Genomic DNA, 16565 nt, shown 5'->3' on the forward strand with positions numbered 1-16565 from the left:
GGATTTCCTTCTGGCCTCTTTTCTACAAACAGTTTTTGTTTGTTTTACGTTGTTGAGATCAGACAGGATACATAATCTTGTTGTCGCACCACAGTTGAAATAATTTCCCCTGTTCGTCATCAGTGACAGCATAAAACAGAAGCAGGCACATGTGGCTGGTCAACGAGCTGAGAGTCTCAGAGGTGAAAGGCACCGCAACACTTGCCTTAATTCTAACTTTTGATGAGTCTCCCACACATTAGCATAAAGTCTCTCAATCTGTCCCAATTTGGCCCTCAGGAGCTGCAAAGAATGAGTCTAACCCCTGCTCCACAGAAGGCACTTCAAATATTCCAAGATAGCTATCATGTCTCCCTTCATCTTCTTTTCTTCAGATCCAAGGTCAACCTTTATTTCGATCATCACTCCTCCTGCAGTTTCCTTTGTTTGAAACTCTCTCTAGTTTGTCAATGTCCCTCGTAAAACATGGCACCTCGATTTGAACACACTTCAGATGGGACTACCATCTCATTTCATCTGGCAGTTATTATATTTTTGTTAGTTCAGCCTACAGGTCTATTAACTTTTTAGTCAATCATGTCCAATCACTGGACCAAATAAGCTTAGGCCCCATTAAGACAGACCTCCTCCATCCTTTATTGACCTTTGTGGACACAAGTCGTTCTTATGAAGTAAATGCTATCTACACTAAACTTCATATTATTCATTTCACGCCAATATCCTAGCTGACTGAGATCATTTCAAAGCCTGACTCGGTCATCTAGTGCATTGGCTAGTCGGGTGTTTTTCACATATTGGACACACATGGTTTCTACGTGCTCATGTGCACGGCATTAAATATGCTGGAGATAAAGGGCCCGTAGTGCAAGACATGAATGACCACCCTTTCTGGTTGGCGTCAAGCCTGTCGCACACAGTCTATAACCCCACCTAAGCGTACCGCCACCCTTCGGCCCATGATTCTTTGCCGGGGTCTCTCACACGCCTTGACTTAATCAAGGCAAGGTGAGTAACACTCCCAATGGTTTCTTTCTTTCCTAGGTACTTAAAAATCATCTGTTTAAATGATTAATTCTAGAACTGTTGCCAATTGTGGTCAAGGGTTGACATCCAGCTCACACTGCTGTCAATTTGCAGACTCTCCTTTGGCATTTTGGGAAACTAGAACATTTGTTCGGTTCCTGTCTGACTTAGGGGCCCGAATAGATTCACATAAATAAAATCCCCATCTCAGGACCCCGTGGGTCTATAAACACTATAGAAGTGGGCTTCCACAGCTAAGGCAATAGGAGTAATACATAGCAGTTTTCAGAATACTGATACAATGCTGAACATAAAAAAAAAATCAAAAGATGCAAACTAATCTAGACTAGAACCATCTTGAAGAAATTGCAGAGTAACAGCAATAAAACAAAAGCTAGATTCTCTCAACACTCTCAATGTCTCCTGTGCACAAGCTTCTGTTGGGCTCTCTTCCATGTATCCTGGACCTTTTTACCCCTCCTTGGTCCATCTCATCAAAACAGAGCTGTTCCTTCAGGCCAGCCCAGGCAACGGTGACCCACCACCACATTTAGCATAGGTCCTTCTGTGACATCCACAGGGGCTACTCACTCCTTCTCTCCCTTCTGGAGCATGTCGTCTCCACCTCACTGTTCTACCGAAGGGACATTCCTTGAAATGTTGTGGCAAACATTTCATCGCCATGGAATGAAAAAGTAGAGGGGCACTAGGCCACACCATAGTCAGCCTAGTTCTAAACTGCTCGCTGGTGCTTTGTAATTGAACACTTGGAAAGTTCTAGAGCAGTGAGTCTGAACAAGGGATTCACATCAACATCCTTCTCTGTGAAGTTTTAAAAATTACATGTGTGCCTGAACCATAGGCCTGGGTGTTCTGATGCAATACAGCTAGGGTATCTGTCGTGTTTTTAAGCTCCACAAGTGTTTTCCTCTGTGCATCTGCTAAAGAACCACTGTCCTAGGCCTAGCTTCTCCAAACAAGCAAACGGGTAGTTACCAACCCCTCCCCACTACTATGCAAGACAAAACTTATTTTTTTTAATTCACTCTATTCCTACATACACAGGTGTTAGTGCTAAATAAGCTTTGCATAAGCCAAAAATTAAGAGTTGAGCAGCAAATATATCCCCCATGTTAATCTGATCCACAGTCAATCTTGCGAGGGAGAAGAGAAACAATTTAGCATTATCTTTAACAATTAGGGTCATCTTTATGGTCTTAGATTCTACTTACCGTTTCCAAACTTCTTAAATAAAGGCGATAATTTGTGATGTAAACTCTTCCCTTAATGGGGCCATTGAAAGGACATATGTAAATAACTTCTTTGTCTATTAAGATAAAAAAAGTACCCTAAAATAATGGAAATATATACCAAGATACACAACAAATGGCACTAATTTAATATAAACTATTTGGCTATGAATAACTACAGTAAAAAAAAAAATCACTGCAAAGGTTGAAAGCAAGCACTGGCAATGTTTCTGCATTACCATGCTAGGTCGAGTGGGCCTGGGTCCAGTGGGGCCGTGAGGGAACTACGGGGGCCACATGTCACCTCCAGGCATGAGCTCCCTGAGCTTGCCCACAAAGCTGTCACTACCTGGGGCAAGGGGAAAACAGCTGGAAAGCAGAAGTGAATGAGGGTACTGCTGCTGCTACCCTCAGGGGGTTACCAAGGTAACGTGAGCTACTTCAACTAGAGGGTGGCAATTCCCGTAGGACAGTCTCATGGACTAACCGCCAGATAGGGTTTGAGGACTACCAACCTCTAATCACACAAGCATTGTGATGTTTTTGATAAATGAATGTCAGCAGTAGAGCTGTTTCTAGAGTCTACTCTTTCTCTTTTAATAGTGCAGACAAGAGTTTCGCTAGATTCATTTCAAACATTTAAATGATATAAAACAGATGGGCAAGAGGCTACTACATCTTTGGTAGGCTCAAACATAAGGAGAAACTAAATTAGCAGAGCTAATTTGGTATAAAAATATATCTTTCTCTTATCTTTCAGGAAGGTTTTTGAATGTGTTAATGGCTTTTCATTTTTCTAAACAAGTTCGAAATTCCTTTCTCCTCAGGTGCTAAATAAAAAATACCCAGTAAGGCTACCTCATGCTAAGTCAATCAGTTACAACATGTCAGTTAAGGTTCTGGCACTGAGCAGAGCACCAAAACTTCATACATGAAGATCACCAAAGGGCAGCTACCCTCTTCGCTCTTATCCAGAAATCAGGATGTTTTCTTTTTCAAGACTGGGGATCATGCGTGCAAGTCTGTGGACTTAGAATAGTTTCGCGTGGTGCATGGCTAACTAATTCACAAAAGCACCATATCTATGACCTTAATCTAATTAGCGCCATGTCTTAGCCATTTAAGCGAAAACAACCCAGATCGGAGTCAATAAACCAAAAGGTTCCCTGAAACAGTGGGAACTGTATCATCTCCAAATACATGGGAATGAGAGGAGGGGTCGACCCTAATGTAAAATGTGAAAGCCCGTAACATCGGCCCTGGGCTTAGAAGCTGTCAGATGCTTCTGTATTCTTAAGCCACAATGATCGTGTCCTTCGAAAGTCGATACCATCCTCTTAATAGGAATTTATCATGAAAAATTAAGCCAAATATCAAATTGTTACATCAACATTACTAACTTCAGTTATCTGGCAAAAGAAAGATATTTTAAAGCAATGTGGTCTCCTATATTCCACAAAAGAGAATACTGAGACTTTAAACCTTTAACTTGACCGTGTTAAAGCGTACCTCACAGATTGAAAAACCTTAATAACGTTTTGTTCTTATAACCTCAAACCATAAGAGCTTATCGCTCTAATAAGATACTTTCAAGAGATAATACACATTGTTTTTTTCTAAAATAATTCTGTCTTTGGTACAGAGAAAAATGTATTACTCTCCTGGAGAGCGTGAAGCTGTTGAAAAAACTCTTCGATTAAGAAACTAACACAGAAAGTTCTCTCTAGATGAACACTTTTAAACAAAGCTAGCCTATTTGTTTCAACTTGACTTCTAAAGAGTATGAGGGATTGAAGCCAGCTCATCCTGCTGGACCTCTCATCAAGTGATGCAAATCCTAACTCCATACGACCCTTACCAGTAATGCGAGTTTCTCCTGGAAGTCGAGGAACAGCCTCAGCGGGATCCCGATTAATTCCATCCCTAGAAGTCTGGAAACGAAACAGTGGCATCAGAAGTAAGGACATTACATTTGCACATGTTTTTAAGTGACGTGGCACAAAACCGACCAGAAATACACCTTTCAAAGAAAAAAGTTAGAGTGAGATTTGCCATTAGAGAAAATTGGCACAGAAAATTCAAACAACTGAAAAATACAACTTACCCTCAAAATTCATCAGCTGTGTTCACATTTAGTCTGCCAATAATGTTAGCACACTGTTTAATAATATTAAGTTTTAAACACCCCTTCTAAGCACTTTACAGTTCACAGCATTCAGGAAAATGATGTAAAGTAAATATTAAGTATATTCTATGGCTACATGTATACCGTGACAGCTTTTTTTTCATAGTAAACATTTAGTCATTTATCTTTTGTTAAGAGTAGGAATGAAAACTTTCAATGGGGCCTTAACTGAGCAACAGTAATCACAGAATCTGTTTACAATGCCAGAAAAGAGCCGTTAGTACATATTGGGTTTCTTATTTTACTAGGATCCTTCCTCACATAGGTAACTTGGTAAGAGGAAAGGGTGGTCTGTCATTGAACTTTGGCTCTGACAAGGGCCGTAGGAACCATTTAGACAAGTCCTTCCCATTGCTGTACTGTCTCTAAGTCTCCTGGGTCTAGAGGTATTGCCTGCGCCTCCTTCAATGGCCACAGTGGTTCTCCCAGGCAGCCAAGTACTCACTCGCCCGGGGAGATCTGGGAGTCTAACTTGCCATAGCTGGCCATGGCGAGCTGGATGCCTGGAAAGGTGTCTCTCAGTCTATTCAGCTGCCCTAGCGGAGCCGCACCAATTGATGGGCTGCCCGTGTCCACGGCAGGGCGTGTGAGGCACAATCATGAACATCTGTTTGGGCCAAGGGTTTTTTCAGCATTACTTTTCATTCACTTTTTTCTAATTGATTTCCAAAGTCACACTGCAATCATTTCATGTGTGAAAACTTCCCTCAAAGGGGTTCTGTGACTATTAAGTGAAACCAAACACACAAGCAACAAGCACACGTCTATGAATTATCAAGGGCTATGCAAATGTAAAGTATTATCAAACAAGAGAAATGCGCATTGTGTATTTAGGTAAAATATAAGCTGTCAAAGACGGGTGCTTTGCTGGTTTTTTAATGTTTGTATCTTTTTTTAAAATTTGGGCACAAAATAAAAATTCCTAGCCCATTTTCAGTATGTTTTAGCACTTGTAAGCTAAGCATTTTAAACTAGGAGGGCAAGACAAATAGTCCCCAGCCAGGAATGCCTTCCTCAGGAAGGAGCAAAACCACACACCTTATGTAAATAATAAAACTGGAAAAAAATTATCATCATCCTTTAACACCGCCTCGTACTAACTAAAAACAAGGATAACGAGCAAATTTAATATTCAGTATACCTTTCAAATATGAGTACCACAGTTCTGGGTCAGAAGGAAGCATAATTCCACCACAAAATAAGGGAAACAAATGTTTGCTTAACACAGGATAACATGGAATTCACATAAGATATACTTTATGTTAATATGACACAAGGACTTATAATTACCATCTTGAAGAATTACCTTCTTGAAGCTACTCTTGTGTTTAGAACTGATTCTTGTTCCATAACATTACTAATATACAATAAACACTCAGGTAATCTTGGGGATGAAAAGGTCCTTGTAAACATGACACCAAAAGCAGAAAATATAGAGGAAAAAATTGATAGACGTGATTACATAAAAACTTTAAACCTGTGACTTTCAAAACAAAACAAAATACTATAACTATCATTAAAAGGCTGACAGTAAACTAAGTGAAAAAGAAAAAGGTAAAGGGGAATAAAAGGTATTAATACAAACTTCCAGTTATAAAATAAGGAAGCCACAAAGATGCAGTATACAGCTCAGGGAACACAGGCAATAAAAAAACAAAGAAAATAACTAGGGCAAAGACTTGTATATTATAAAGAGTTGTTTATAATATATAAGGAATACTTATAAATCAATAAAAGAGAATCCCCCCCAAACACCCCAAAGGCAAATAGGCAAAGCACGCAAACAGCCACTTCACAGAAGAAATACAAATGGACAATAAACACATGATGTCTACTTTTTTAAAAAGGCCAACCTCGTTAGTAATCAGAGTAATACAAACTAAAACACACCAGTTTGCTCCCTTCTGATTGCATGGGCACCTCCCTACACTGCCAGTGGGAGTGTCAATTAACCTTCTGCTGGATAATTGGCAATGTGTATCAAAAACTTAAAGGGCCATGGATAAAGCTTATTTTAATTTCACCCCTTCCTTTCAATATACGTTCTAAAATCTCCCTTTAATTACACAGTTTTCTCCTCAATACTTTGAACCATTTTCTGTTAGCGTTAGTCTTGGTCATGTAACTATTTTATCATCATAATTAGAAAATAATGCCAATATTTAGGAAGGCTTCTCAGTGGGCTTTGGCCTTCCAATATCTCTTTCAGAAAACTTTCAGGGGTGAGGAATTGCCTACTACCTCAAATGTAAAATTCACAAGACAGAGGTTCTCAAAAATGAAGTTATGTGAAAGGATTTACGAACAAAACTCATGTAACACATATAAGGTAATCTGTCTTTTCTAGAACAAGGTACGATTATAAATAAAACCACATGTATTAAAATATTTATAGTATGTGAATGAATAATGAAATTAAGAATTCAATAAACCGAAAATAACCACCTAATATTCAACTATGAAAAGAGAAATACAGAGAAAGAGATAGGATAAATCTGAAAACTCAACTTACCCTCTTAATAGACTCATTCTCCAGGGAGTGTGAATTATATTTAGAAGTTGGTGCAGAAGCCATACTGGAAATTCTACCAAGAAAGACAACATTTAATATCAACCGAATTGTACGAAATGCCAAACATATGTGATACCTGATATTTAAATATTGCAATTGAAAACCAACGGTACTCCACTTTCCAGGCCCTATTTCCACAGTAGTCTCCAGTGGGAATGACACACACATAGGAAGAAGCACAGCACAGGTCACGTGACAGAGCTCTGCTAAAGGTGCAGGGCATTATGGAAGAACGCAGAACAGCAGCTAAGGACGCATGGACGGGGGAGCTCAGCGGCAGACAGCACACAGATCCCTGGACGTTCTCTTCATAGCATTCAAATTGTCAACTACAATTTTATACATATATATGTGTGTGTATATATATATGGTTACAAGAAGCGGAGCACAGCATTAGGAATAGAGAGTAGAAATGTAATGGCTGTGTGCGATGCCAGAGGGGTAGTGGATGGGGGAGAGGGGTATCACTGTGAGGGATATAAATGATAAACGTCTGACTAGTGTATTGTTTTGTGCACCTGAAACTAATTGAAAAAAAGTTAAAATAAATAAATAAATAAATAAAGCAAATAAAATTGTCATGTAAAAGAACTTAATGCTTAGTTAAGTTCTAGGCCTCACATTTCCACACTTCTTAATTTTTAAAGGTTATTTAGAGGCGGCAGAGTGATAAAAAGGGTAGACAATTGAACTCACAGTCTTTCCCCTTTAAGAATTCTGTTTTCTCCAAATTAAGGCAACTTACAGTGGCATGGATTTGATAGAAATCAAATTAGTAAGATTTGATTTAATCAGTATTTTCTAGGGAAGGTATACACTTCATTTAAATAATGCATATTTATCACAATTCAGACATAAACGAAAGCATCATACTCAGAACATACACTATGTCATTTAATGCAAGATTTACAGTTGTGAAGATTACAGCAACAACAGGAAACTAAGCAATGCTTTGGTTTTTGTATTTACCAAAGTTAATGACAGAGAAACACATGAAGTCCCAGGGAGGTACACCACATCCAATCCAATGAGGTCTGTTGGTATTTATGGGATCTTTTTGGTAGGCTCATTGAAAGAGCAACCACTTGCTAACAAAACCTGGCACGGAGAATCTTCACACACCTTGGCACAAACCTAGTGATGCGATAGCTTCGCAGTGCCGGTCAGTTCTTAAGTAAGGCCCAAGAGAGATGAAAAGATGCAGATACCGGATGAAGTGGCAGAGAGATGGCCAGGACAATCTTACAAGATTAGGACTGCTAGGCCTCCCCCACCACCACCAGAGTTCAGCCCTCCAAGAGCAAGGCCGATTAGGGGATCCGTTTGGGTCATGTCTGTATCCTGGCACACAGCTGACATTCTTAACTATTTAACGAATGAATGATTATGTGCAAAATGCACAATATTGTGAAACATCATGATGGGGTTAGCTTGTATATTGGTTCACCAAATCCCAGAACACTGGAACTAGGGGACTACTGCTGAGGCTTAAAAATGAACAATTAGGGCACTATATGATACTTTACAGAAAGGGATACTAAACTTCAAAAACCTGAAACCACTAAGACGTGGCACAACCTAAAATTAGAAATAGCTTTTTAAAAAGATTAATGAACAATGACTCTATAATGAATTAAATTCAGACAAAATAGTTCAGACAAAACAGCCCTGAAAAACCTCTGTAATCTTAAATTCGAATCTAAGCAAAATAATGCAGTATTTTCAGAGACAGTGAAAGGGATGAGACGTGCTAGATAGAGCAAGTCGGGATGTTTTCGCCACGAAATTATTCTATTCACTAGACATGGTTGTATATTAGGGGAATTTTCTCAGTAACAGATATAAAATTCCTTTTTAGTAATCAGATCCTGTAATATTTAACACATTTTAACAAGTCAGTGTTTTCACACAAGTTAAATTATTACTGTCAAGTCAACAGAAAAAATTTAAAATGCTGGGTTATTCAGTCAACTCAGGCCTCACCTTCCTGTTCCTGTTTATAAACCATAAAAGAAGGCGAGTCGTCTTGTTTTCTTCATTCCTCATTTTAAAATTTCAACTTAAAATGAACTAAATGTAACAGAGGAAAGTCCTCGCTTTCCCTTTATTTTAAACTACTTTATTGAGATATAACTCACTATACAACTCACCCTTTTCGAGTGTACAATTTAATGGCTTTTAGTACATCCACAGTTATGCAACCATCACTACAATCAATTTTAGAACATTTCCATCACCCCAAAAGAGAAACCTCAAACCATGAGTAGTCACTCATCACTCCCCAGTCCCCCGCCCCTAAGCTACCACGAATTTGCTCTCTGTAGACTTGCCCGTCCTGGACATTTCGTATAAACGGACTCCTATAATATGCAATTATTTATGTCTACAGCCGTCATTTTTAGAGGTACACGAGAAATGACGACTATTAAAAGTTGGACCAAGTACCAATCTGAGAAACCCAAAGGCTCGGTTAACATGGTCAATTCCATGATGAGGTCAGCTGTAAAATCTTATCAGTGAACCTCTCTTTGTTGAGTGGTTCCCACTGATCCCTGAAATGTACAGAAGCAAGAACAGCATGATGCTGGAGAGCACAGATGTTCAAAGTCTGACTCCGCAACTCACCCCTGGATCGGGGGCAGGTTATGTCACTTCTCTGGCCTTACGTAGCTATTATCTTTATTTTACTGCAACATAATTGGGAACAAAATGAACATAGTGATACCTATGAAGAGCTTAGGACAGTGCCCGGTATATGTGTTAACAAACGATTAGCATTTTTTTCAATTATGAAAGGATAATTACCGAATGCTGACACTGTCACAAATTCGTCTATAAATCAGTCCTAATGCTACAAGTACTAGGCAGAAAGTTAACTACCACAGGGATAGTGCGTGGCTGGTGCTGACCTCCTTATAAAGCTTCTCTCTAAAAAGGACATGAAAATCATGTGTCGTTAGGACCAGGGGAAGCAGTGCAGTGCTGAGGAAAATGTACCAGAAGGGTGAGTGCAGGCCCTACGCTGCCTCAAACTTATCAGATATAGAAAGTTCATCCGTATCTTCGTCTATAAAATGTCTATGTTGGTCTAAATGCAGTTCAATAATTAGAATCTGCAGTGAAGTTTACAAAAGTCAGTGACCCTTTTGTTTATGTATAGAGTATTTTGCCCCAAACCCCTAAAGATGAAGTTTTAATCCTTTTTATTTAAAAAAACATTGAATTTGGGCTACCTCGGCTTTAAAGTGAAAATTGAAACTTAATTCCCTATATATATGCTAATTAGAGGATTCTAACCAAAGGTAGCTTTTTATCATTTTGATCCTGAAAAAAAAAAACAAAAACCTTTTGTGATGATTTAAGGCCAATCCTCCCTATTACAGAGAAGATGAGGAGGAGAGCCTAGAGCAGGGGTATCCAAACTTTTTTCAACGTTTTTCACCAACGGCCATATGCGGTAAAATACACAAACAGCCGGGCCGCTCACTCGAGGTGAAGTATGGACTGCCTCACCTGGTTTATTTAAGTAAACTAAATCTATTTTTGGAATTTGCTGCGGGCCAATAAAAAATGGATCGCAGGCCACAGTTTGGACAACGCTGGCCTAGAGGGTCTGACGAGGCTCCGTGCGAGTTAGTGGAGGGGCCTCGGGCCTTCTGACCAACACTGCAGTGTCCTTTCCACACAGGGAAAAGTGCTTCCAAGTGGTCTCTATTTTGAAAAAACAAACAAACAAACAAACAAACAAAACCTGTTGGATACGCCTGGTCTCAAGCTCAGCAGATGAGGACTTTTAGACTAAGAAACATAGTTAAGAAAACTCGATTCATCTAGGCAAGCAATCTTTGGGGCCTCCAAACCCCTACAAATAATGGTGGTATTATTTAACACATCAAATTTTTAAGTCACAACATGGCCTTAATCGTGTCTCTCCTTAAATTCAAGACAACTAACCTCAGTGGTCTTATGCTATCCCACTCTCTGCCCCGCTAAGTCCCCCTTCCTCCTCTCTTCCCCCTTTCCCTCTGTGTCTCCCTCCCTCTCTGCCCCTCTCCATCTCCTCTGCCTACCACTTACCTACCACCTTTCAGGTATCTGTTGTTACTGTCTACCTCCGCCCACCAGAATACAAGCCCCCACCAGACGGGGATTCTGGTCCGTTTTACTTACTGCTTCATTTCCAACACCGGTAACAGTGCCAAGCTGGCACCCAGTAGGTACTGAATAGGTATTTGTTAAATGAATGAATGAACTGGGCAATAAAGACTTGGCCAAAGAACTTAACTGCTGTTTGTTCAATGTTTCATTTAAGCCAGAAATTCATGCAAGCTTTCAAAAAGGGTAGAACAAACCCTGGGCTAATCAAGAAACTCAAGGCTGGACGGCTCTGGGCAGCAGTGACTTAGGCTGCTTTGAGGCAATCTGCGCCAAAAAGAACTTGACCACCTCCGCCCTAGGCTCCACACTTTTCCCAAGAAACAGACATTTCAAATTAAGGTACAAAAACCTCTTCCACCACGCCCTTCCTTCCAGACTGAGAAACTGTTTCGCTCTCTGTTGACCATGAAAGACAAGATTCCATAAAATACCTGCAGCAGACATAACTGTAAACACTTTCAAACACACGCAGGCCATGTTTGCCCTACTGTAAACATCTAAAAGCAGAATCAGAAAATGATTTGGACCGCTGCCTCACAGGGCCTTCTCGAGCAAAATCTAAACTCCAAGGGGAGCTCTAGTTCCCATGGTCACCTGATCTGAGATCAATGGCCCTGCATTTGTGGTTCTTCTGAACTTTCCATGCACAGCGATGAAAGGTATGCAGGCCTCCTCTTTGCATCTTACTTACTGTGCTTTCGTATTCTGTGTTGATGTTTAAATGCAGTTTAAAGACAGTCTTTCTCTGGACGCTCCCTTGAAAGCTGCAGAAACCTACCCAGTCTGAAAACTGACTTCTAAAGCCGGTCAGTGAGCAAGAAGTTATGCATGAGCAGCCTCTGAGTCCAGAACTCTAGGTCTTTCTAAGGGAGCTCTCTTTACTTGGAAGTCTGTTTTGAAAAAAATGCCAAATACTTAGGAATGCTCCCTTTGTTATAAAACAAATTTCTGTAAATCCCTTTGCTAGCCGGAAATGAAAATCATAGATATTATCAACCTAAACACAATTTCAAAAAATAATATAATGCCTTAACTCCAATATAAAGGAGAAATAAAAGGACACTGATACATAATATTTTTCAATACATTACACTAACAACAAAATCACCCCCCCCCCTTTGCAATGTGGCCTCTAGGGGGAGTGTCACTCCCTACCCCCAAGGAGAACCACTAGCAGAGTTTTCTAGTCTGTACCTGGAGTACCTGTAAACACAGGATTTACTAAATTAGCGTATTCTGACTTTTGCATTCAGGTTGCTCTGACTGTAGGCCACCAAGGAGGCAAAAGAATGAAAAGGATGCCCTCAACCAAACCAATCTCAGCACAGAAATGTTCACCCTGGCCATTTTAAGATCGATATACTGGCAATTCGTCTTCTACATTTGCCTAACCCACAGGAAAACAAACGATCTGCAACACCAGGGGTGTATTTCATTTCTCTACATTTTCCTTTGAACAGGGGCGGGTAAACTTTTTTCTGTAAAGGGGCAGATAGTAAGTATTTTAGGCTCTGTGGGCCACGTAGCTACTGAACTCTGTGTTGTAGCATGAAAAGGGCCAGAGGCAATGCGGAAATGAAGGGGGGTGTGACTGTGCTCCAGTAAGACTATTTACAAAAACAGGCTGTCACCCTCTGCCTTAAACTATGAAAATAAGTTATTTCCAAGTGAACTTTCTTCGACCAAAGCAAGTAATAATTATGTCCTCTTAAACTAAAATATAAGCTATTAACTCCACCATTCAGAGCTTATACCTTGTAAAAACGCACTACGATCACTTGCAACACTGTGCGATGTGGTTGCAAAAAGGAGGCGATTCTGTATTCAGACCAGTTTAGGCTTCAAATCCCAATTTTGTCACCTGATTAATAATAACAGTCATGCAAGCCTGGACAAACTGTAGTTCCCTGTTCATGAAATGGGCATGATACTTCCTACCTCACGGAGTCATGATGACAAACGTGTAAAATGCTGGCACAGCAGATGGCAACACAGAGACACTCCCATTCCAGGTCCCTTCCTCCTACACAAGATGTTCTGATGAACTCTAAGTCATTCCTCAAGCTGGCACTAACATACTTGGCTGGATTCCTCATAAAATGCATCTGTAACACTGCTTAGCGGCCATGCATGCATATTGTCTAAGATGGTCCATATAATCTTGGCAAGGCTCCAACAGCCTTCAAGAAGTATACCCTCAAAGCATGCCTACTTCCATTAGAAAAAGAAAACACTTGACGCCTAGCCCAGGCAAACTTTCCATGGGATCTCTGACACGGAGACCTCGCCTCATTACCTTCGATTCTGGCTCAAGGATCTAGAAATACACGAGAGGTTTCTTAGAGTAAATCTAACTGGATTTATTCCAAAACAGTACCCCCGTCAAAGTAAGTGGCTTCTGTCCACAGAGACACATGCAACACATATGCATTAGAGCTTCTCAATTTGTCTCAGCCACATCAAACCTCAGGGCTAGAGGGGATTTGTTTTGATGATTCTTCTTTGGAAATTGTGCAATAGTAAACAGCATTTCATTTAGAAACTCACTCTTCGAATCTTTTTGATATTTATTATTCATTTTAAAGATCACACTACACTTACTTCTACTTCTTTAAATGTTGCAAAGATCTCTGGCTAAAAACAATATTATTCAAACCCAGTGGAGAATGTATTTTGAATCATTTTTTCCAGTGGTTAAGTGATGGATTTGAGCTGATCTATTCACCCTATGACTTGGTCCCCTCCAGACAAATGGCATATCTTCAAGACAGCTGATTGGCTTTAGCAGCATGATCTGTGGCCATGGAAAAGAGTAACTTAAGAAACGCTTCATAAATTGAAATTGGTATGCGAAATAAACCATTAGAAAAGTCAACCACCACCAGGTTAGCTTTTTTCCAATGTAAAAAGACTGCCTAGTAATGATATTACATACATTTAAACAGATCTTTAAATTCACCGATGGATTTTGTAACCATCAGATACCTGCCAGTAAACAAAGTTTTAAAATAGGAACAAGATCAAGTTCCCCATCCACCTGCCAATTCCCAAACTCATGAACCCAGCTGATCTGCTCCATGATAAAATTGTCTTTTGTGGAACTATTTTCCCCTGTGAGAAACTGTTCCCAAAAAGTACATTTTAAATTTATAAGTAAAAAGTAGCCTAACAAAAGTGAAATGGTAATTGTTGGTGGCAAGAGTAAATATACGTATATGCTATACAGTCATAGCTGTAATAGTAAGGAGGTGCCAGTTCAAATCATCTTACTTTCCAAGGACCTTCTCAGACTGGGCATTGCTGACAAACATTCCTCCAGCAATCAATGGTGGAGGCGGAGGAACAGAACGGAACTAAAGAGCAGGTGTGCAGCTTCTAGAAAAATAAAGCGAGGAGAAAAGGCTGGAGATGATAACCTGTCATTCGGACCAATTCCTCCAGGCACTTTCAGTGGGCGGACAAACAGGAGCTTTGTTGGCATGGGGGTCCTTATTTACCCACTTCAAGACACAGGAAGCTTTTCCAGACCTCCTCACGTACACGCACACGTGTGCACACACACACACACACACACACACACACACACCCCTCACTTCTCTGTACGTCGCACAAACTTCTACTGGCTCACTTCTCATGCTGTACTGTATTTATCCATTGAAATTCTGGGTTTCTCTGTTCGATCTGAGCTTCCTAACGGCCAAGGCTGTTTCATGTGGTGGCACCAGCACAGAGCAGCTTGAGCTCTCAGCCCCCAGTCGATGAATGATGAACACAGTTATCACCCCCAGAAACTTTCATGGCTTTGGAGACATCAGACTTCAGTCATTAAAGGTACTCCAGCCTCCCTCCCTAGGGCTGAGCTTTGAATTTGTAACTCCTCTGCCTATCTGTATCATTTTCCACATATGCAATATATATCCCTAAATATTATGTTGATTTTGTGTGGCTTGGAACTTTTATATATAACCAGAATCATTACCCATTTTTCTATCCCTTACTTTCTCACATGACATTGTTGAGAGAGCCATAAATGTGGATGTGTGGAGTGGGGCTCCGCTCATTTTCATGGCTGCATAGTAGTTCATTACTCCACACTTGCGCTTCCATTCTCTTCTCAATGGTCATTTGAACTGGATCCACGTTTCACTATTACCAACAGTGCTGTTATGAACAATCGTATAAATGTCTCCTGCTTCTGGCACACGTGTGAGAACTACAACTGTATTTGGTGCTAAGTTTTCCAGTACTAAATACACACATATATACACACAAACACATATATACATACATACATATATATATATATATACATATATATATATATATATATATACTTATATATATATATATATACTGTGAATTCCCCGAAAATAAGACCGGGTCTTATATTAAGGCTTGCTCCAAAAGATGCATTAGGGCTTATGTTCAGGGGATGTCATCCTGAAAAATCATACGAGGGCTTATTTTCCAGTTAGGTCTTATTTTCAGGGAAACATGATATATATAAATCAAATTTTTTGGAGAAAATGGATGAAAATGTGAGCACATCATCCATTTGAGATGAAACAAAATCCAGCATTGTCAACACTGTAATTTGAGCAGCAAGAGGGAAAATGGCAAAATAATGGCTGGGCAGGATCTGAATTTCCTGGGCCTGCTGTAACAAAGTGCCACAAATTGGAGGGCTTACAACAGAAAATTTCTTCTCTCCCAGTTCTGGAGGCTACAAGTTTGTAGTCAGGGTGTCAGCAGGGCCATGGTCCCCTGAAGGCTCAAGGGGTGTGTCCCTCTTGCCTCTTCCAGCATTTCAATCTCTGTATCTGTTGTCCCATGGCCTTCTCTTTGTCTCTCTGCATGGTATTCCCCTCTAAGGACACCGATCATATTGGATTAAGGGCCCATCCTACTCCAGTATGACCTCAACCAGTAATATCTGCAATGGCCCTATTTCCAAATAAAGTCACATTCCAAGGTACTGGGGGCTAGGCCTATCAACGTATCTTTCTGGGGGGCACAATCCAATGAACAACAGAGACAAGAGGTTCATTATAGAAATTAACAATCTACAAAATGGTCATGTCAACATGATTACATTCACAATAATCCAGTTTGTCAATCCACCTATAAGCATTCACTGAACATCTATTAAATTAACCAGCACTGGAAGATTAACATAAGCTTCTTAGAAGAAATAATGAAATGACATCAGGCCAATCATTTCTGAGACACTCCTCACTCAGCATACATAATTGTTTAATTCTGTTTCCAAAGAAGTGAAAAATCAGTTAGTAAATGTATACTGGGTAACCGCTGTAGTCCAAAGTGGGAAATTCTAAAAAACTGAGATAAATCTTCAAGGAGCTAGCAATTGAGTTGG

General features: G+C 40.0%; 1 protein-coding gene across 7 annotated transcripts in view; it reads right to left on the reverse strand.

The window, feature by feature from the left end:
• The window catches only part of MTM1 (myotubularin 1), a 94228-nt gene that overhangs the window by 64183 nt on the left and 13480 nt on the right, over positions 1–16565 (reverse strand). For 4 of the 7 annotated variants that reach the window (XM_033111189.1, XM_033111206.1, XM_033111182.1 and 1 more), the window contains 2 exons: positions 6971–7043; positions 4132–4204 (listed from right to left, as the gene is read on the reverse strand). In XM_033111189.1, coding sequence (XP_032967080.1) covers positions 4132–4204; positions 6971–6987 — 90 coding nt within the window. In that variant the 5' untranslated portion in view covers positions 6988–7043. Of the gene's footprint in view, positions 1–2255; positions 2351–4131; positions 4205–6970; positions 7044–16565 lie in introns of all 7 variants that reach the window. The other 3 variants (XM_033111174.1, XM_033111166.1, XM_033111161.1) reach the window with 1 other exon arrangement.

This window comes from Rhinolophus ferrumequinum, chromosome X, assembly GCF_004115265.2.
Source record: "Rhinolophus ferrumequinum isolate MPI-CBG mRhiFer1 chromosome X, mRhiFer1_v1.p, whole genome shotgun sequence".
In the NCBI taxonomy this organism is placed as follows: Eukaryota; Metazoa; Chordata; class Mammalia; order Chiroptera; family Rhinolophidae; genus Rhinolophus; species Rhinolophus ferrumequinum.